The 23,700-nt window shown below is 34.3% G+C and overlaps 2 protein-coding genes across 4 annotated transcripts in view; one reads left to right on the forward strand and one right to left on the reverse strand.

Moving 5' to 3' along the window:
- IQCH (IQ motif containing H) overlaps positions 1-11,310 on the reverse strand; it is a 295,121-nt gene extending 283,811 nt beyond the window's left edge. The window contains exons 1-2 of the mRNA XM_051980800.1: positions 11,211-11,310; positions 3,574-3,690 (exon numbers count right to left, since the gene is read on the reverse strand). Of these exons, the coding sequence (XP_051836760.1) occupies positions 3,574-3,690; positions 11,211-11,261 (168 nt within the window). The 5' untranslated portion in view covers positions 11,262-11,310. The remainder of the gene's footprint in view (positions 1-3,573; positions 3,691-11,210) is intronic.
- A 231-nt stretch (positions 11,311-11,541) lies between these two features.
- The window catches only part of AAGAB (alpha and gamma adaptin binding protein), a 55,963-nt gene continuing 43,804 nt past the window's right edge, over positions 11,542-23,700 (forward strand). For all 3 annotated transcript variants that reach the window (XR_007951034.1, XR_007951035.1, XM_051980801.1), the window contains exon 1: positions 11,542-11,654. Coding sequence is in view for 1 of the 3 variants with exons in the window: in XM_051980801.1 (XP_051836761.1) it covers positions 11,582-11,654 (73 nt within the window). In the remaining 2 variants the exon portion in view is untranslated. The remainder of the gene's footprint in view (positions 11,655-23,700) is intronic.

Genomic DNA, 23,700 nt, shown 5'->3' on the forward strand with positions numbered 1-23,700 from the left:
CTTTCAGGGAATCTTTAGGTATTGGATATCAGCATAGGTAATTCTTCCATAATGTCCCAACAAAAGTCTTTCCTGAAAGCTGTTGACCTGAATCCCATGGTTTTACATGGCTAGATTTACTTCATTACACCATACTTACCCTTCTGATGAATATTTTTAGTAGATCATTTAGTAGATCTATATATGCTTCCTGGCTTCTCCAATCCTTGCCATGATAAGCTTAGCTTAAATTGGAACTATTTAGCACCTAAAATGTAATAAATGTTTAATAAATGCTAGTTGTTAGATGATATCCACTGTATCTTTGCCTCTCCTCAGTAATGATAGATGGTCAAAAAGATCCTAGAAGATCAAGAATATCCAGGAGACACTATATTCACAGAAAGGATAAGGTTGTTTCCAGTGCCTAGTCTTCTAGTTAGCTATTTAGTCCTGAAGAGAGGAAATGAGAACTTATTCACTATGTCAGTTCCATGACTTTGGAAAAGGCTATCCTATCAAACCATGACTTGACTCCCAAGGAGGGACAGTGTTCTTAGTGATGTTAACATAGAACCACACCAGTACTGACACAACATAAAAAGAAGAGGCCAAGAATTATTTGCTAAGAACACTGCTTGGAAAAAGGGACATTAAACGTGACCAGTCATTAGCTTGCTGACATCTATTTCTCTGTGTTTTAGTGCTTTGCCTCTGATAGGCTCTTTGCTGAATTCCTGTTATCTCCTTGCCTTTTGGATTTAGTATTTAGATGTTTTTTATCTTGGTTCCTCATGATCTTTCATTTCCCTTTCCTGATCACAATTTGCATCTTTTTTTCTGGGGTTTGGGAAGAAGGGCATTGACTGATTCTATTGATTGTCCCCAATTACTAGGCTCATTGGTCCTATTCCCTTGGAGACCAGTTAAATAGCTGTTTGGTAAGACCAAAATGGTGACTGAGATCCATGTGAAGATTCCCTAGATCAATATTTAAGGCAGAGTAATAGAGATGTTGAGGAGACCCAAGTGAGATAGGTGAGGCAGCACTAAAAGGGAGCATACAGGTGATATTTTATCAGTCAGGAGAAGTTTTTTTGATAAGGGGAATTTATGCTCAGGACTAGATAGAGAAACTTAAAAGAACAAATTGTGAAGCAGACAAGGCTGAAACAGAAATAACTCTGTAACAGTTGTTTCAAGACTATGGTAAAGAAGAGTGTGTCTGGATTGGGTTTGGAGATAATATATGAAAGTATTCCAGGATGAGCAAGTTTCAGTGGTTCTCTAATGCCAGAGACTCCTTTGTTTTTTTTCTTTAAAAGTTCTCTTCTGAGTATAAGTTGAAAAGTGGTGAAATGCTCTCCAGATGAACTGGAGCAAGATCCCAGAATGTGGCTTATCTTTGTAGAGAGATCTGTAGAAGTTGCCTAAATTTCTATTTAAGGTCTCAGAATTCATAGTAGACAATGTTAGAATGTCTCCTCGAATAATGAGGTCAATGTATTTTGATCTAACAACAGTACTGATAAGTACTGATAAGAGATTGTTCTTCAGATCACACTGGAAAATATTGTTTAGACAGGATATGGAAAACTGGAACTTAAGAATAAAACTTCTTATAATCAAGTCTGACTCTACTAATTATCTTTGCGACCCCAAGCAAGTCAAGTCATTCTACTTCCCTGGCCTTAGTTTCCTTAATGTAAAATCCAGGGATTGGAACAATTCTTTCCACTGGTCATTGGCATTCCGACAATAGAAAGAAGTATCTACAAGACAAAATTTGTAATAGAAGTGACAGGAGAATGATGTCATTGAAACAAGGTAATGAATTAAGTAGCTAGAGAATGAATGGGAAGGATTTTTGTTGGTTGTTGAATAATTTAGCTATAGAGTGGAGAATTTATGTTTTTGACTTGTTCTGCTTTTATGGAGAAGATGACACTGCTTTGCTTTCTGTGATTACACAGCATATAAATCACTGAAAAGGATATCAAAGACTTAAGTTTCTTCCTGAAGGGATGGTCTACAGAAGGAATTCTTAACTTTTTAACTTAAATTTTTTAAAAATAATAGTATTATTGGTTTTCTTTGTAATCCTACAAATATTTTATTTCATACTTAAAACTATTATTCTGAGGAATTCCATAGTTTTACCAGATTGCCAACAGGATCAGTGGCATCAGGCAAAAAAACAAAAGATTAAGAACACAATTGTCTAAGGACATAGGACCCCTGAGTATAAGGCTCAACAGATAACAAAATCACTGCCTTCATGATTTTCATCAATATGTAGTAAATTAGGGAAAAACCTCAAAGCCAAGATGATAACCATTGCTATTTCAATTTATTTTTAATATCTATACCAGGAGTTCCATTATTCTTTGATTATTTAGGAAGATTATTTTAGGGATTTAGGGAGTTTGAGACTCCCTATCCCAGTCTTTGTTAGTGAGAACAGAGGTGCTTACTTAAGAACATTTCTGCATATTTGTAATAACTATGTACACAGACTGCTTTGGGTTCTATTTCTCCTATTTATTATTTCACATACATATTTTCTTATATTTTCTAGGCATCTGTGGTATGGTAGAAAAAAAGCTGACCTTAGCTTCAGGAAGGTCTGGATTAAATAAATCTTGGGGCTCTAAGTAAACAATTCTTTAAAATCAGAAGTTGTAGAATGGAACAGATCTGCACAGGTCAAGAGAGCTTCCTCTCTAGATTCTTTTTGTCAATTAATGACAAGGGGAGCTCCGAAACTCTCTCATTCTCTCAGACTTTGGGAGGAACGCTTGAGAAACTCCCTCAGAGAAGCTCTCCCCTGAGAGATCAGCCCTAGGGAATCAAGATAAAGTGGTTTCATTCTGTTATCTGGGAGGGACTAGTTGAGTTCAGGAACACTGGTACTTAGCCTGAGCTGGAGATCCGGATTTTTATCCAACTCTATTGAGTAGGAGATTAGTCCAGGGACACTCATTCAAATGGAAAATTCCTATGGAAAAGACATTCTCTTTTCAGCATTAACCTCTCTTTGTCTCTCTCACACATTTCCCTAACAGGACCTTACTCCCCTTTACCTCTCTTTGTGGGGACCTTGCCACTTGGAAGTCAGTCTTCCTAGCAAAGGCTAACTTCCCAATGCCAAGTGCCAATCAACTTCTTTTTGCCAGTTTTTTCAGGTTCGTAAATTCATTTACGAAGGACCTGGGCCAACCAGAAACGAGTTCCCACAACTCTCTGCCCTGCACCAAACCTCATCATTATATCATAGGTCTTTAGTCCAAAGCATAGCCTAGGTATAAACATGTTTTTCATTTTTAATAATGTAGGGGCAATTTTCTAAATTTTTCTTAGATCATTCTTAAGATCCTTTTTATGGGAATTACTGTTAAAGCATGATCTTATATTTTTATGATAAAATATCATCAGGATGACTTAATGAGTGGTTAAAAGAAGAGAGCAGTCAGATTAGTATGTTTGGGTATGATACTGGGCTCTGAAATGATATAAAAATTCCTTTTAACTTTTTTTAAAAAGCGATTGTCCTTATGATTTTAAAATTCACATCCAAAATATAGATTTACATACTCTTATCCCCAACTTGGTTCTTTCGATCGCTTTTTCAAGAGCCTGAATGTCAATAAGTTCTTTCCCATCATGTTCAATATGAAGATCTCTCTTTAGTTGATAAAGGTCGTCTTGAACCTGGAGGCAGAAAGAAACATCAAATATTAGATATTAAAATAATAGAAAAACTCAGGTGTAGGCATGCATGTATGTATCCTTAAGGTTTATTTTAGGAACTTGGATTGATAGATGAAATGAAATAACCTGTATTGTGTAATGGTGCTTAGAACTACAGTTGTTGTATACACAAATTTGAATGAATGTTGAAATACTAATCATGTTACTAGCATTTAGTACTATGAAAAATGAAAATTCCCCAGTAACTTTCTGCTTTTTCTTCTCTATCTTGACTGCCTAGGCTCTATCAAATGGCTTCCTTTGTCCACTGGTTGTTATAACCCTAAAATAGTAAATTGGAAGTCCTAAGAAAGTTGAGCATTTGCAAAACAAACTGGAAAAAACAACAGTCTTATTAGACAATTATATATTAAGTTCCCTTCACATGCAAGGCATTTTGCTATTTACTGAGGACAAAGGGACAAAAATTGTCCCTCAAGGAGCCTCTAAGAAGAGATAATTTATGAAATTATTTAAGTTTAAATGACCATTAACTTATTTAGGTAATAACTCACTTTTTTTTTTACAGGACTTTAAAGTTTACAAAGAACTCTCTTCATAGCAGTAGGAAATAGAAATTATGAATATTATTTTCCCCTTTTAACAGATAGGAAAACTAAATATCAGAAGCCCAACTGATTAATCTTATACACATGCCAAGTGTCAAACTTAGGTTTTCTATTTTCAAATCCAATTCTCTTTCCTTTGTACTACCTGCTCTCATATATTCTCTGTGTTTTCACCAGCCACTTGAGTAAATAAACTATTTTGTGCAAACTCTGTTATCTGATTGTGATTTTCTAAGGTTAGTTTAAGAAGTGAAAAGCATCAAGCTTCTAGTGAGGAAAGGGCAAAGTTATCCCAGGACCTCACTCAAACAGAACAATACAAGAGGAAAAGAATAATTCATTTCAAAGGATGTTTTAAATGTTTGTATGGAGCCTATTACATTTCCTTCCTGGGTAGATCTTTCCTTCTTATGGCTTGGCAGAATCAGTGCCATCTGTTGAATATTCAAAGACCTGTTTTTATAGAGTCAGAAAGGAAAATGATCCATAAAAGAAGCCAAAATCTTTTCCTTCTTTAATGTCTTTCTTTGATTGGTATCTTCCTTGGGAAAAGGTAGCCAACCTCCTTTTTGATGTCATGAAAATTTGGAGTGGATTCAGCCCAATGGTATTGAATATCATGTGACTTTGCACATTTATATTAGAAACCAAACTTCAAATGAATAAATACAGATGGCCCTAATTATTGTATGGGCTGTTGCCACAAGAAAAACATTTTGTTATGCAAATTTATGAACCTAACACCTGTTTCTGCAACAGTCACACCAACAATCTACAAACTGGGTTCCCAAAGGCATTTTGAAACATTTACCTTTTTTCTATTAGTGATTACTTTTTTCACATATTAAATCCAACCAATGTCATTGATTACTACCTAGTGCTCCCACAATGACAAGTATTCAGAAGATTTGAATTTGCTTCTTCTACCTACAGGCATCACAGACTTGGAGACACATCTGGTCATTTGTGCTCAGCACAAAATGGCATTTAAGTGACACTTCAATGCACAGACTGGCACTTGTGCACACCACTGCTTGCAGGCACCAAGAATGAAGGTTTTAGCATCTTATGTTTATTTTAGCCAAATTGTTTCTGCTGCAGGTGGATTTACAGTCTCTATCATGCAGACATTTGAGAAATCCAGTAAGACAGTGCCAAAACAAGTTATATCTAAGGCCTACATTTTTAGATGCCTCTTTTAGATACCCTTCTTGGAATATATACCTTCGGGTATTTATAGACTATTTTCTTATTGTAGTGCCAAGGTATTCCTGTTTTATGCCCCTGATCTTTGCTAAGCTTTCTTCTTCTTTTGTCTGATCACCCTAATGCTCTACTATTTGCTTATCAATGTACAGTCCAAGAGAATGGCATAAGGAAGAGATAGTCTGAAAGAAAACAATGAAAGAAGATCAGAGAAAGGAAGAAGTTGGAGTTCTTCAGAAAAATTCCTGGCACAAACAATTGAATACAGCCATGACTGCAATAATAGAATGGAAGGGATTTTTAAAAATTGTAGATCAAAAATAACTCAATTAAATTCGACATACATTTATGAAATTCCAATAATATTCAAAGCAATGATGGCTGGGGAAGTGGAGAGATGAAAATTAACATGAAAGGTATTGTAGAGGTTGAATAGACAAGACTTTATTACTGTTTATATAAGATAATGAGAATAATAAAGAATAAGATGAAATTGTGAATCTTGAATGATGGGGAAAATGATGATGCCATCACAGAAATAGAGATGTCTAGAAACAGATCAGGTTTTTGGGAAAAAGCTGTTTTACATGTGTTAAATTTGATTCATTTGTGGAACATCCAGTTCTGAAGGACCCATAGATGGTTGGCTATGTGGGATTGGAACTTAGGAGAAAGAATACAACTGGATATATGTAGATCTGGGAGTCATTTGCATGGAAATGACAAATGAAACCCTGGTGTCATTGCTGAGATCATGAAGTGAAAAGAGGAAGGAAGCCGGAACCTTGCCGACTAGCCTAAGTAACAGAAAAATTAATCAATATAAGTTCTAATAAATATTAGTTAGATAAATACATTAAAGGGCAGCTAGGTGGTACAGTGAGTTAGGGAACTAGTCCCTGAGTCAGGAGGTCTTGAGTTCAAATCCAGATTAAGATTCTCACTACCTATGTGACCTGACCAAGTCACTTACCTTGTTTGCTTCAGTTTCCTCATCTGTAAAAAAAAAAAAAAAAAAAAAAAAAATTCTGGAGAAGGAAATGCAAACCACTCTGGCAACTTTGCCAAGAAAACTCTAAATTGGGTCATGGAAAGTAGGACATGACTGAAATGATTCAACAACTACTAAATGAATCTAGGGCCAATTCTTCATAAATACCTTAGCCTACATTTTTTTAAAGGTCATAGTTTCTGAAATAATGAAAGAACTTTGAGTTGATTTAAGTCAATTACTGATTTCAACATAAAGTAATTCTTTGGAGTTGCGCTAATCCCTAGTTAACAGCTAAATGGAACAAATATCTATGCAGAAAGGATATTTAATGAGAACTAAAATCAACATAGGAATGTATCTGTTGAGCAGCAGAGAAAAGTTTGTAAAAGGATGACCCAGCAGTTTTTCCAAGATTAGACCACAGGCATTCACTATTCTATTTAATGATTTCAACATTTAAGTATTATTGTAACTGCTTTAAAATCTTACTAATTTAGGCTAATTTAGAGAGGACTGTTTAGAATAAAAACTTGAATTACAGAAAGTTTTTTTTTTTAAATGCAGTTTTATTTCTTTCAAGTAAATTATTAGATCAAATGAATATAAAATAATATTGCCTCCTAGAGATTTGTATAGGAAACTGTTTATAATGAATAAGAAAATAATGCTGTGTGAACAGTTCATTGTTGCACTTAAATGAATTTTAATATTATTATACTTCTTTGTGGACAATTTGTCATTTCATTGGTGTAGCATCTTGCCCACAATCACATAGCCAAGCCAATACGATGAGATTCAGGGCTCAAATCTAAGCCTTCTTTACTCTAAGGCCAATTTTCTATCTACTACTAAAATCTGACTTTTATTCCATTTAAATGGTTCAAAATTTTGGGTGTACCCTTGGCATATGCATATATATATATACACACACATATATGTGTGTGTGTGTGTGTACATATACATATATACAGTGAAAAGATTTGTTAAACAATAGTAAACTCCCATTCAACCTCTATTTGAATATCACAAAATCTGGATTAGTTTAAATACAATTAATGAAGTTTAATTGTATAATCTTGGATCATTTTAAGGCATACTGGAATTTTGGAAATCAAATAGACTTCCAGATCATCTAGACAATATATGAAAAATCATGGAAAGTGAAAAAAGTACCACAAGACTGGAGATATTTAAAATTTCTAAATTGTTTCTCTAAAACAAGGGATTTTCTAAAAAAAAGTAAGTCAGATAAAAGTTAGCAAATTATATACTACTGAGCTTGATTTAAGATTTAAAAAATCTGGGATGGATTATGAAAGAAATGTTTAGTTAACATGTAGAAAATCAGTGATCATAAATAGCCAAAATATCATCAAGAACTGCTTGTGCCAGACTAACCTTATTTTTATGTGCAACAGGGTTACTGATAATAGAGACACGGGTTGCTTAGATTTCAGGAAAGTATTTAATAGAGTATTTCATAATCTTCTTGTGGAAAGTTGGAAAGAAATTGGCTAATAGATGATAGTACAATTATTTAGATGCAGAATGAGTTAAATGTTGAGATTAAAAATGTAATTGTTAATGATTGCTATTCCCTTGGAAGTTGCTCTCTGGTAGACTATTTCAGAGCTCTGTATGGTCCTTTTGCTACTTAGTATTTTTATCAGTGACTTTCTGAGGATAAAGATGGAGTGCTTATCAAATTTGCATATGACACCAAGGTGAGAAGGGAGGAATAGCTAATGTATTGGATGATATCAGGATAAAAAAAGATCTGGAAAACGAGAATATTGCTGTCCTAAGGCACAAAATCGAGTAGTTATAAATGTAGTCTAATATTTGAAGTTGTAGTCAACTTCACAAGTCTAATATGGGAGTAAGCATGTTTTAGACAGTAATTGTTCCATCATAGATCCAAGGGTTTTAGTGTACTCTATGCACAACATGAGTCATCAATGTGATGTAGAAGCTAAAAAAGTTAATGTGGTTTTGGACTAAATCAAGAGATGAAACATCTAGGAATATGGGGATTATAGTCTGCCTTCTACCCTGTTCTGACCACATCTGGAATACTGTATTCAGTTTTAGGAGCCACGGTTTTAGAATCACATTGATAAACTAAAGAACATAATCAAAGGAGGTTAATAGGAATGGTAATAATAGCTTTTAAGTTGCTATGGCTTGAAGACTGGATAAAGGAATGGGGATGTTGGAATTGGAGAAGATTTGCCAGGACAAAATTCTTGTCAAGCATTTAATAGGCTACCATATTGATAAGGGAATAAAATATTCTGATGATCTCCAGAGAGCAGATTTGTGAGAAATCAATAACTGCAAAGAGGCAAATTTAGATTTATCAGGAAAAAGATATTTCAACAATCAGAACTGTTCAGAAAAATAATGGGGGGCCTCAGGATCCTCTCACTGAAGGTCTTTAGGTAGACATTGGATGACTGCTTGTGAAATATACTATGGTGGGTTGATAAGACCTTACAAAAATCAATAAGGTCCCCTTATTTTAGGGAAATTTATGCTAGCATTTCTGATAATAGCATTAGCTATTCCAAATGTGTAGTTATCATAAGAGACCATACGGTTCAACTATTTCTTTTTACAGATGAGGAAAGTAAGTCTTAGAAAAGTAAAATCCTTAATCACACAGGTAATAAGATCAGAGGTGGGATTTGAACAGGCATCTTCCTGATCTTTAAATTCAGCACTCTATCCACTATGCTATAAGCCAAGTATTAAGTTAAATAGAAGTTTGTATTCATTTTTCAAAATAGACATATCATATGATTAGATAAACTATTTTACTTTTGTTTTGTGATTTCATTGGTATAGGTATATATTTCCCATACTTGTATGGGAAATACCTCACAATTGAAGATCTATCCCTCATTTGTAACTTAATTTAGAGAGCAGGGGATAATGAAAAGCTAAATTTGACCACGTGCCACAATTAGTTTCAGAAGAAGAATTTAAACCTAAATCTTTTTTTTTTTTTTATTGCAAGGTTCAGCAGATGTTTATTGAAAACTTACTAAGTTCCATGCTTTGAGTACAAAGACCAACTTCAGATAAACAAGCTTACATTTAAGCAACACAGTTTAGTGATTAAAGTTCTAGACTGGAAATAAGATGACTTGTATTCTTTTATTAGGTCTGTCACTAATTTGCTGTGTGGCTGGGCAAATTGCTGAATCTTTCTGGCCCCTAGTTTCTTTATTTGCAAATAAAAGGGTTGGGGCTAGATGATAGTTCTTAGATTGGAGTCCATAAGCTTCTTAAAAAAATTTTTTTTTGATAACTATTTCTATGTCATTGGTTTCCCTTCTAATCTTATGCATCTGGAAACGTTTACCCTGAGAAAGTAACCTAAAGGCTTTACCAGATTGCCAAAAAGTGTCTGACACCCATAAAAACAAAAAATAAAAGACATCCTGAACTTCCAATTCTAAAATCCTACAATTTTTCTGACCTTGTGTTATTCACTTCTTCCTAAATGTTATCTTAAAGTAATCCTTCATTTAATCCAAGTAAAAAGTTTTCCTATAACTGAAGCACTACTGCTACCAGTATAGTCTACACTATATAACTTTTATGCTTAAGAATCCATGACTATGACTAAAAGATAATTCTTTAAAGAAACTTAAATTTCCTCTATTGTGAAATAAAAATTGTCTACCTGGCAAGATTGTTGTGAGAATCAGATTAGATATTATTTATTAAAAAACCTAGCTAGGATAGTATCTGAAAAATAGTGCTATATAAATGCTAGCCTATTATTATTATTATTAATATGTTACTATTAGTAACTAAAAGTTAGGATATTTTCTAATAATCCACCCTCCTCTAAAAATGTCTTTTATTTATTTTGAATTTATTTATACATTTATATGTTTTTTCATCAGATATTAAGGTCTTTTTAATTAAAAATATTTTTAATATGTCTAAGAGCAGAAACTAGTTTGTTTTTGTCTTTATATTCCCAGTACTTGGCACATAACAAATTTAATATGTGCTTATTGATTACTGAGTGCTACCAGAGAGGTCCATCGTCCTTTTGTCCCCTTGTACAATTTGGAATCTAGGGCTGTCCAAACTCTTCCCTCTAGACTCCTCAATATCCGTTTCAAGTGAGTATGCTTTTTAGGTGTAGCTAGGAACCTGGAATAGAAGTGTAAAAACCTAGCAAAAGAAGAGCTTTTTTTTCTATTTTTAATAAAGATTTCTCCCGCTCGATATCTAAAAGAAAAAAAATCAACTCTTTTCACCATCAGGTGTCATATCTCTAAATATAACATTATGAGCCAATCTTGTTTGAAATACTCTTTTCTTCTTTTTACATACTCACTTTTGTATCGTGCTTTTAAGTTTACTAAAGTACTCCTTATTTATTTTTAAAATAATCTTAAACCAATAAAATTGGCTGAGTTCTGTTAATTAGGGTCCTGGTTGTAGTTAGTGGTGGAAGATGCGTGTACTAGAGTGTGTGTGTGTGTGTGTGTGTGTGTGTGTATAGAAAAAAGCGGGGGTGTCACCAGCTCCAGGGCCGGGGGTTCTCCAGACCAGGAAGTACGATTCTGAATGAAAGCATTCCAGGTTGCATATAGGGACGTTAGAAACGACACAGAAAAGTCCATAAGGACTGCAGGGTAGTGTTAACGGAGAGTATGAGGGAAAGGAGTAAGGAGAGCTTTTACCACCTTCACTAAAATGGTTCCGATAGGGTCGCAAGACCCACTTTCTTCGGCCATGTGTAAAAGCAGCGAGAATGAATTCGGCCTTCGAGGCGCCTCCCCAAAGGATGGGGGGAATAAGAAAAGTGTTTTCGTCCCCATGGCGACGAAACACGCTTCCTGGCAAGTTAGAAACCACCGGAAGAGGGGGATCAAGGAGGAGCTTGGACGGTGAATTCTCCACGCTTCCGGGGGACCTGGAGCCTATGCCATTTAGAGGGCCGCTTCTGAGCCTGTACTGTCACCGTGCTCACTCACCCCCCCCCGCAAGGTGCAGGAGGTGGTGTGGTCCAGAGCGGAAGTGGCTCCGTGCGTAAGGCGGCTCGGGGAAGACTGCGATGGCTGCCGGCGTACCCTGTGCGCTTGTCACCAGCTGTTCTTCCACCTTTACCGGGGACAGGCTGGTTCAACGTGAGTAGCCGGCCCGTCGGACCTCCTTCCGAGATTCCGGGGGTACAGACGGGAAATAGTCTCTGACTTGGGCCCTGACTGCCCCCGAGGGAACCTATCTCTCTCAGGCCTTGGAGCCGGTCCGGAGCTCCTGACCCAGTGCTCAGCTCGGGCCGCGGGCCCGCTCCCTTAGGACGATAGAAACCGTGTCCCGAGCTCTTTTGTGGCTATCTCTGTCCCCTCCACTGCTGGCCCGCTGGCTATCTCTTCCCTCTCTCTGCCCCGGATTTGGGCTAGCCTGAGGGAGAACTGATCCTACTCTCTAGCTCCCTTAAGGGGGTCACGACGGTTCCTGGTCTCCAAGTTGTGATTGGCTCTGCCAGGCGCCAAACTTCGGATATTCCGGGAGCAGCTCCCTAATTAATGCAGCTGTTAGGTAGCCTTTGGTAATGAGAGATAACGAGTCGGATCCCTGCGTTTTGTTCTGGTCCTGAAGTGCAGGAGCTCTATGAACCAGGATTAAGAATATTGGGGTTGAGGGAAGCTTTCATGGTTCGTTTTCATTCATAAACTTCGTCTTTAACATATACATGGTGCTTACTATGTTCCATGTACTGGCCAACCTGGAATTATTGTCATCCCATTTTGTAGATGAGGAAACTAAGGCAAATAGAAGGGAAGTAACTTGTCCAGAGTTACTTATCTAGTAAGTGTCTGAGGTCACATTTGAACTCAGATCTTCCTGACTCCAGGCCTTGTACTCTTGTGTGCTGTTAACATTCAAGACTAGGGAGACTGTAACTTACCCAAGATCACAATCCAGTCCAATTGCCTCCTACCACCTAATTCACTGCAATCCTCTGTTGTTCAAACTACCTAATAAAACAAAACTATTTGGCTCTGATTAGAAAAACAAAAATAGATTAATGGAACAGACTACATAATCAGAAATAATGCAAGAGCAAATCAAAATCAATAGCACAAATTTGTATGAGTTAACATAACTAAGGGAAGGACTTCTGTGTAGACCACAACTTCTGAAAAATCCCGAACAATTTGACAAAAATTAAGTTTAGATCAATATCTTATACCATATATTCACAATAAGCTCTAAATAGATGTTACCTGAAGTAAATGGTCAAATCATTTTTATAAAAAAATGAGAACAAAAAGAGCTCCCTTTCACAACTATAGAGGAGAACATTTTGCTTATTTGTAGCATCACAATTTTAGAGTTGGTCAGAATCAACCTCATTTTAAAGAGGAAAAAAACAGAGACCCAAAAATGAAGAAAGAAGGGGTGTGTGTGTGTGTGTGTGTGTGTGTGTGTGTGTGTGTGTGTGTGTGTTGTAGTAGTAGTAGTAGTAGTAGTAGGCTGGAAGACTCAGAATCCTGTGGCTTTATTCACATAAGACAAAACAAGAGGTTAATCCAAGATAACATCTTTTACTCAAAATGCCTCTCAGAAGACATACATTTAATTAGTTGAAATCATTAAACAAAAAAAGAGAACATACAACTAAATTCTGTTACATTTTGCTAGTTTTAGGGGTAGGTAATTTAATTTATATAATACTAAATCTGTAAATTAATTTTAATAGGAGTGTTCTTTTTTCATATTTTGTATTGACACAGCCTAGCCAAGGTCTATGAATTTTTCCACTTTAAATCTTATGCATTTATTTTTACAAAATTATGTTGTTGCATTTATATAAATAGTGTGTTATGTATGTGCATGTAGATTAATTTCCAGATACATTATGTATTTTGTAGATAAAGTTTGTGGGATTTTTCTCATATCATTTAATCCTAACTTTTGCTAATACAGTAAAATAAATAACCAGGTTGTACAGTTTAAAGGGCTTAAAGCAGGTAAGTGTTAGTAGTAGTAGTAGTAGTAAGAAATGTTAATGATTTTGTAGATTTGTTTTTTAAACAGCAAATTTATATAAACAGTTAACCAGAAAGTTTCTTTGCTGAATCTCTGGAGTTTTCTATGTATATCATCATTTCATCTGCAAATAGAGATAACTTTGCCTTTTATTTCCTGGTATTTATAGCTTTAATCTTGTTCTGTTATTGTTAATAGCTAGCAAATCTAGGTCAGTGATACATGGTAATGGGGAAAGGGGACAGGACATGTTTTATCCCATGATTTTCTCCTTGCTTTATCCCTTTTTCTACAATAAAAGCTTCTAATATTTCTCCATTGCAAATAATGATGGCTCTTAATGTAAATATATCTTTTTTTTTTTTTGAGGCAATTGGGGTTCAGTGACTTGCCTAGGGTCACACAGTTAAGAAGTATTAAGTGTTTGAGGTCAGCTTTGAATTCAGGTCCTCCTGAATTTAGGACTGGTGCTCTTTCCCTTGCATCATCTAGCTGCCCAAGCATTAAACCTTCCATATCTATATTTGTTAAGCTTTTTGTTTTAAGTTAAACAAATGAATGAAATATATTATCAAAGGTCTTCTTTAGCTATTGAAAAAATTTTGTGGTTTTTGTTGTTTATCGTTTTTAAATGGTCAGTTATATTGTTTCCAATTTCCTAAGCCATCTTTGCCACCCTGATATAGCTCCAACTTAGTTGTAGTGAATTTTTTTCTGGACATATTTCTGTAGTTTTTTTGAAATGATCTTATTTTGCATCAGAATTTAATAATGACATCTGGGCTATAGTTTTTTCTTAGCTTTGTCTCCCTTGATTTGTGTATCAGAACTATAGTTTTTAGTTTTGCTCATGAATGGAATTTGGTCTCCTGTCTTTGTGAGAATAATTTTTATAGCATAGGTGTTAATTTCTTTTAAAATAATTGATAAAATTCACTTATAAAGCCATCTGATACTCTTCTTGATACTTGAGAAATTTGTTTATGTTTTGTTTATGACATACTTTGTTTCTTTTTTTTTCTTTTGACACTGGATTATTTAAGATTTTTTATTTTGTTAGTTGGTTTTATATATATATATATATATATATATATATATATATATATATATATATATATATATGGCTACAGACTCACTTCCTTTGAATTTTCATTTGTGTTGTCATGTAATTGTTCATAGTTTCTGATTGTTCTCTTCCTTTACTTTGAATTTTTTGAATTGTTTTTGTAATGTGATGTTCTCTCCTCTTTTTTGATGAGATTACTTACTATTTTAGTGAGTTATAAAAATTATTCTTTTAAAAAAAGAGTCTTTAGTGTGGTCCTTTTTTAAAAAAAAACATTCATTTCTCCTGTAATTTTCCAGGATTTCTTCTTTTTCAATTGTTTTAGACTTAGTAACTTGTTTATTTTCTATTTTTCTTTACTATGTGCTTTGACAGAATTCTAAATTTCCTTTCAAGACTTCTTTAGTTGCATCCCATGAGATTTGGTTTGTTATTTTGTTACCATTGTTTTTAACATAATTATTGTATCTATAATTTCTTTTATTGACACATTCAATATGTCAAACATTTGTTTCCTTTTCAATTATGTTTATTGTATCATAACTCTTAAAGAATGTTTATTGTTTCTGCCTTTTAATTTATATTTGTTATTCCTTTGTGCTTTGGTACATGATTCCTTTTGTAAAAGGATATTGATAAATATTTGCATTCTTTAGTATATGTTAATCAAGTCTAATTTTTCCATCAATTTTTTCAGTTTTATATTTTCCTTTTCATTTTTCTGTTGATTTAACCAATTTTTAAAAAGGAGTGTTAATATCTCCTACCTTTGTATTATTGTCAGTAATAATTTAATATTAACTTTTCTTTTAGAAATTTAAACACCGTATACATTAGGTACACATATATTTAATGATGTTATTTTTCATGTTTTTATAGTATTTAAGGAGAATGTAGTTTTCTTGTTGCTTTTGACATTACCATTTTTTGTTCTTATCTGGTTATGATTGCATTTTTTTAAGAGGCATAATAATTTCTTTTTCTGTTGGCTCATTTTTATTCTGCATAAATCTGAACATTTTGAATGTGTTTCTCATGTATAGCAAATTATTGGGGTTTTAAATTCATTTCTTCATTCTTTTTATTTGGGGAAATTTAATTCATGTACATTAATTATAACAAGTTCATATTTTTTCATTAAATACTTTTATATAAAATTTCCCTTCTTTTAAACCAGCTCTTAATCTTCGTAAATTGTTTCTGCTTTTCCGAGTTTGATTCTGGCCTTTTCTCTCTAATTTCCTGCCTAGACCCAAGTTCTTTGCTATTTTTCTTCTTTTTTGCATTGTTGGTTTTTAAAATTTTAAAAATTTTTCTTTTCCTAAACCAAGAAACGAAAGATTTCTCACAAAAAGAAATCGCAAATGGCATAAATGTACTGTGTTACCTAATTTTTCCTGCCTCTCCATCTCATCTCTATTTCAGTTCAAATTAATTTGTAATGTACCTTTATCAGAAATGTTGTTCTTATTCCATCTCCTTAACTCTTCATTCTCATTGGAGGCAGAGGAATGCTGGGGGATGTGTTCTATCACCCTATTTTAGGGCCTACTCCTGTTACTTGTCTCATATCTTTCTACTTTTGATGTTATATATCCTCTCTGAACCTGTGACTTTCCTGATCAACCTTTTCTGATGAATCCATCAACATTCTCCCACATAGCAAAGAGAAATATCTTATCTAGGAGAAGCTAATCTCCTAAAGAGTTCTAATTCCTTTCCCTGTCTTCTCCATTAACCTTTCCTCCTTTTGCAGAAGTAAGGTACAAGACCCTTTTCTCACCCCTTTCTGCAATGTCCAGGCTAGCTCTCTGGAGGGTCCCAGAACGGGCTTTGGTCTTTAGGTGGAGAAGTGAAGGAGGTAGGAGAGCCAACACGAAGCTAATCAAAGATGGAGTCTGCAATCTGGAGTCTGGAGCCTCAAGTCTTCTCTATGTCTGTGGCTAAGAGCTGTGGCTGAGCGTATCTGAAACTCCCTTAAATACCTCAGTACAATTACATCACTACAGCACACTGACCACACGCCAATTGTTGCCATTACATCATTACATTACACTAAGTATGTGCTTAACACTCTTAGAGTTCTTTCTTAGTGTTGTCAAAGTCTTCCCTTGTTGTTGGATACTACTTTTTCCTTCTATCCACTTTCCCACTTGAGTCCTAAAAAGAATTAACCTGGGCCCGTATATAACCCCTTTCTTCTTTATTGGTAATTCCTTCCATATTATTCTAAACCCTAATGATTTACTAATGAGGAATGATAATTCCCCACCTCTGGAATGTCAGTACACTTCTTCCTAACCTCCTGATTTATCTTATTATATCTTTTACTTTTTAGATTATTAGATTATTTTCAGTGTCTTTCAGACACTGAGGTTTTTGTTTGTTTTTAGGAAAAATCAAATTGCAAATATAGACTTGGCGTTGTTTAGCTTCAACCATGTGAAAAGAAATATTTTACTTTTTAGTCTTTTATTTCTATCTGAAACTGTTTAACTTTCTCCTGTTTGGTTAATTTTCATGTTGAATATCCTGCATACTTCTGTTTTTTTTTAGTTTTTTTTTTTTTTTTTTTTTGAGCAATGACTCAAATTCTTTTTCATAAATGTCCAGATATTTTCTTTGATAGTTAGGCTCAGCTTTTCAGGATATGCTGTTTTAAGGGTACCAACTAATCTTTTTTTCCTTTTTTTTTTTTTTTTTTTTTTAAGAATTTCACAGTCTTTTTTAAAAATTTGATTTCTTGAATAAGTGAAGAGTTGTTATGGAAATTGAGAGTTTTTCTTAGTGGAAAGGATATTAGTAATCATCCAGTCCAAATCTGCTGTTTTACAGATGAATAAATAAAAGCGCAGAAGGGTTAAGTGATTTGTCCAAGGTCATATAGCTATTAATGGTAGCACTAAGATTAAAACCAAGGTTTCCTGCTTTTCATTGTCTCATCCAATGAGGAATTCCATTTGAAGATGATCCCTACAGAATCTTTTTTTTAAAAAAATATATTTCACCAGCCTAGCAACCATAACTACTGTACGTCTGTAAAAGAGGGGTAATAAACCATATCTCTTCCCATCTCAGTAGGATGCTTTGAGAATTGGTGAGATAAAACTCCTTTAAGATTAGTACTATATAAATTCTTGGTTATGATGTAAGGAACCTAGTAAAGGATTCTGAAGAGATCACTTCAAAAAAGACAGCTTTAAGACTCCTATTTTTAAAATTGCCTAAATTTCCTTTTTCAGAGTGGTTTAGACTTTTGTAAATATTGAAACAGAAAAACAGAAATTCTCTACTAAAAATATCCATGTTTAATAGAACATTGTACATGCCTAGTAGTCTTTGACAGTATCTGCATTTTTATTTTTACAACTGTGTAAAGTACAGGCAACATTATTCTGAAGCAATTCTTACTGTCTAGAATTGATATTTTAAGTCATTTGTAAAAGAAGAGAAATTATGATACATACCATTAAGGAATATTATATAAGAGCTTTGAGTTCATAATTCTGTATTCATACTTTTTGTTTTGTTTTTTTTTTGTTGAGGCAATTGGGATTGGGATTTAATTTAATTTAATAAATTGAGATTAAGTGCCCAGGATCACACAGCTAAGAAGTGTTAAGTGTCTGAGATCAGATTTGAATTTAGGTTCTGATGACTTCAGGGCTGGTGTTCTAAAAGTTTGTTAAATTAGGATATGTGTGTTTGTATACACATACATACATATGCATACATATATGTGTGTATGTAGAACAGAGAGAGAGAGAGGAGGGGGAAGATACACAGAAAGAGGGAGAGTTTGTGTTCAACTGTTTGTAGCTACTTTGAGATTTGTGTTGTAGCTACTTCAAGATTTTTGCCTTTTATTACTTCTTTGTTGTGGTTAAAGATGATCACAAAAATATCAGTTCTCATTGATTAAACTTTATTTTTCTATAATTCAGATATATTGTGTTTTGTAGTTGGTAATTTGCTTATTTAGAATCAAGATGCATTTTCTGTAGAAACTATATATGTGTGTATATATATATGTATATCTACACACACATACATATATATATAGTGATTAGGTCCCTCAAATTTTAGATTATGTGGTTTTATGTTGAATTATTAAATATATAATAGGCTAAATAGATTTATTGTAAGCTGACCTAGAAATGTAATCATCATTAACAATCATGTTTTTGTGAATAAAATATTTTCTTGATCAAGAATGCTATTTAGTTTCAGACCAGGAAAGAAGCTTTTGGATTTCCCAACTATCTGTCCTTGTTGTTGTTTAGAGGATCCCCAGTATTCCTTTTTGTTTGTCTTGGGAATATAGAAATACTATTTTTTTCAAATAAAATCTCATTTTGTTATGGTACTATTCCTGTCCTTGACTAGAATGATCATTTCCTCCAGCAGATAAAAGAACTGACCAGTAGCAGCAGCTCAAGTCTTGGTTAACAAAGAGTTGTGGTCATGAAGTTCCTTAATTGATAATCTAAATATGGATATGTTGAGTCATTATCCTTTTAAAGGTAAAGAAAGAAGGGAAAATTAATTTAAGTCTATAATTAACTTCCCCGGGGATATAATAGACTTTACAAAATATTCACAGTTGGTATCAACACTACCAGTGTGGTAGGAGAGATTTTATTGGATTTTTTGCCAAGCTTTGAAAATACTGGGCTTCCAATTCCTGCTCTGTCACTATCTCTTTGACTTTATACCAGGGACTTATCTTCATTAACCTCAGTTTCCTTATTCATAAAAAGAAGAGTTTACCTTTAAGTTCCTTTTCTGTTCTAAATATATGACCTATCATGATGACTATCATTCATTTTATCTTTGTATCCCCAGTACCTAGCACAGCGAATGTAAATGCTTATTGAGTGACATACCTTTTCTTTTTAAAAGGGAAATTGAGTATCTTACAGCAGTTAGGGAAAGCTTATATTTTATGGAAATGTTTTCAATTTATCCCTGTTGGCCTTTTTTTGAGGGTAACAGAAAGGCATTTTGTAATGGGCTGAGGCTTGAGTTGATGCACTGAGGTCCCAAGCACATGAGGCTAAATAGTAATTGGACCATAATCTATAAATATATAAGCTTGGAGAAAGAATGGCCCCCGCCCACTCTTTGTGCAAGTCCTGATGTGTTGTATAGGAAATGACGATTTTGGTGGGTGGAGGCAGGGGAGTGGAAAAGCATTTATATTTGAAATTGATTGCTTTTTATTTGGCGGGGGGAGGGGGTGGGATTGGGGGGGGTGGGATTGGGGGTGGTGGGGGTGGTATTACCAGTTAATTATCTCATTGTCCCATATAGGAGGAACTATTTATAAGGTAGAATACTGTATCTTGGGTCCCTACAAACTTATCTAGACACAAAAATTTATTTTTGTGCAATTATTCAGTTTGTATTTGTGTTGCAAATGGCAAAAACTTTTAGAAAATATATCATTTTGGTTTCAGCAACTTGCTCTCTTCTTCCTCTGTATAATTCCTCAATAAATAATTACATTCAAGCAGTAAAACCTAGTGTACAACTGTTTAAAAAGGACTTTAAATTCTACATAGAACTTTTCTAGCAAGAATAATATTCTGGAGATGAGTGTTGCATTTGTATTATAGGCAGTGAACACACTTCAGAAATTATGAAGCTCTTTTCAGGCTTCATGTTGTTTATAGTCCACTTATAAATAACTTATTTTGGAGTTAACTTCCTACTTAAAGCTGGAGAACCAGTTCTACACATAGATAAGAAAATAACATTAGTGACTGGATTTTTTAAAAAGTGCGTTCTAAAATAAGAGTAGGAAAATTTATTAGCCAAAAAACCCCACAAAAAACCCAAACCAAAAAAAAAAAAAAAAAAAAAAGAACCTTACACTGTTATACAAATAGAGGGTAGTTGTCATTCCCTGTTCTCCATTAGAAAACTGAACAAGCATCAGGGTTGACAGACTTGAGTTAAATTGTAATTGAAAAATGTTTAACACAATAAAAATCCGGTACAAGATATATAATGTTAATTTGTGGTTTTTGAACTCAAAAACCTTCATCCTTCAAGAATCTATATGAGTTTGACATCTCTGGGCTAAATAGATAATCAAGCTCTTAAATTTCATGCATACAGAGCCACTTGTAGTCTTGTGATTTATTCAGGGCTTGTACTGGATGCTACCCCAAGTTAGTTTCATAGCAGTCTCCAGTAATTAAATCTAGGGAGTGCTGTGCACTCCCAAGATCCTTATCTTCTGAGTTTATCTAGTTTTCATCTCCTTCCTGAAGCCTTCCATCTTTCTTGTTGGATTTTCTCTCTCCTTCATCAAATTATCTTCTATTTATATATCTTTGCACATCTTACGTTCTCTCTTCCCCTCAGTATCAATCAATAAACATTTTTTAAGGATCAACTATGTACCAGGCATTGTGCTAAACTCTAGAAACACAAAAAGAGGCAAAAGATAGTCCCTGCTTTAAAGGAACTTACAATCTAATGAATGTCAAAAGATTTAATATCTTGAAGGCCAAAATTTGCAATTTTTTTTCCTAGCACTTGGAGATACTATGTATTGGAGTGAGAACTGGTCTGAGAATTAGAATATCTGAGTTCAAATGACAAATTATACATTTAATATGTTATGTGATCATGGACAAGTCAGTTGGTGACTTAAACAGTTTTCTAAGGCTATTAGTTATATTGTTTTCTGTAATGTAATTTACAGAGTTGCAGTCTGCATCAATGCATGAAGCTCCAGGTGGTTCCCTATACCTATAATGATAAAATCACAGGTTAGGGACCCTCCTTCCCGTCTCCTCCTAAAAATAAAATAAAATAAAATAAAAAAATCCTAGTACTTAGCTCAGGATACCTTGAACAAAGATTCTTGAGAAAATTAATAGTATAAAGAGAATAGCAGTTTGTATCAGAAGTATTTACAGGCTTTATGAATCAATGTGGGGAAATTTCTTGTAGAAACACTTTTCATCTGCCTGATTATAACCCATGTCTTTGCTTGTTGACTTGGCCAATTAAAAGGAGGCATACTAGGGAATTTCTTGGGGAATATTCCTTTAAGGTTAAGTGACTTGCCCATGGTCACACAACTAGCAAGTGTGAAAGACTGTAACAGGATCCAGATCTTCCAAATCACTGTGCATCATGGAACTTGTTGAAAAGTGTATCTTAAAACATGATTGCCTTGTTTCAGAATCCTTGTAACATTTGTTACTTGTATTATTCTTGGTCATGGTTGAGAAGAAATTCCTTATAAACTTTTATCATTTTGGTGATGATTCCTTTGTAAAAATTAGCAGCAGGTTATGAAATTACCCTCGTTCTTTCTTTCAATATTACTATCTGACCTACAGATAATCACTCATCAAAGGATCTCAGAGTTTCTGGGATGATTGTATCTATACTCTTCTCCATAGGTTGATACATTTTTACTTTAGGTTTTTAGGTGGATTTGATCCCTAGAAAGTGGCTAATTCTTAGATGTTTCTAGAAATGTACCTTTGAATTGATTGCAAAGTGATATAGAACACCTCTCACTGCGTTTGAAAAATATTGTGTAGCACTTTTTTTTTTTTAAATAACTTTTTATTGATAGAACTCATGCCAGGGTAATTTTTTACAACATTATCCCTTGTATTCACTTCTGTTCCGATTTTTCCCCTCCCTCCCTCCGCCCCCTCCCCCAGATGGCAAGCAATCCTTTACATGTTGAATAGGTTACAGTATATCCTGAATACAATATACGTGTGCAAAACCGAACAGTTTTCTTGTTGCATAGGGAGAATTGAATTCAGAAGGTATAAATAATCTGGGAAGAAAAACAAGAATGCAAGCAGTTTATATTTATCTCCCAATGTTCTTTCTTTGGGTGTAACTGCTTCTGCCCATCTTTGATCAATTGAAACTGAATTAGCTCTCTTTATCGAAGAGATCCACTTCCATCAGAATACATCCTCAAACAGTATTATTGTTGAGGTATATAATGATCTCCTAGTTCTGCTCATTTCACTTAGCATCAGTTCATGTAAGTCTCGCCAGTCCTCTCTGTATTCATCCTACTGGTCATTCCTTACAAAACAATAATATTCCATAACGTTCATATACCACAATTTATATGTAGCACTTTTTAAGACTAACCAGCTGAGCCTAGTTCCAGATGGTCATTGGGAGAAAGCAAGCAGAGAGACACTTGATTGGGTTTCTTGTGCTTCAGTTTTTTAAGTTTCCACTATAGCACAGGAAGCCCAAGGGTATGTGAAAATCTGAATTTAAAGTGTGGCCAGGGAGGGAAGAAAAGCTAATTAAATACTGTAAACAAAATCAAAATCTCACTTTCATTGTTAATGCAGTATTATAGCTGATCTTTGAAGAGTTCCAGTATCAGGAAATTCAGTTATTTTCCCCTTAACTGTAATACTGCCTCATTGATTGATTTATCATACAGAGAGAAACAACATACTATATACATATGTGTACCAGGGGAAAAGGTTATATTTTCGCTGGGAATCACAGCTTTGAATTGCCTGACATTTGTCTGTATAAAGTCCCAAGCAATTGCATAAAGATGGTTTTGGCTTTTAAATTTAATTCCTATAAAGTCTCTTTACCTTGCCAGCAATATGATCTATTCTGAGCCCTCTGGGAATAGTCTGTTAGTTAACAACTGCTACAAAATATTAGAAGGGGCAAGATGCTCCCAAGTGACATGCTTGTGAAATTGTAACTCTGTAGTTATGACTACGCTTGCAATAATATGAATCTGTTATTCTTTTTAAAGGTCTCTACCTGTACTAAAGAGCTTTGCTGGTTTATAAAGAATTTCAACATTGCATAGCCACTCCAAATCTATATTTTTCTCCACCTACTTCCTCTTTTCTTTTTTCTTTTACCTAATCTCAGGCTGCTGCTTGTAATTTTCTTACTTGTTTTCTCCTTTCTTTTAGCCTTGTGGAAAAAAAAAGTAGACCAAGAAAAGAATTTGGGGATGAGAAGCATGGCATGTAGGTGTTATTTTTAGGGTTGCTTCAGTATTGCTTCTTTCCCCTTTGTTTCTCTGCTCTATCTTCTTATATACTAAAAGCATTGTGTTTTGAAATAGCACC

Source organism: Antechinus flavipes, chromosome 2, assembly GCF_016432865.1.
Source record: "Antechinus flavipes isolate AdamAnt ecotype Samford, QLD, Australia chromosome 2, AdamAnt_v2, whole genome shotgun sequence".
NCBI classification, from domain to species: domain Eukaryota; kingdom Metazoa; phylum Chordata; class Mammalia; order Dasyuromorphia; family Dasyuridae; genus Antechinus; species Antechinus flavipes.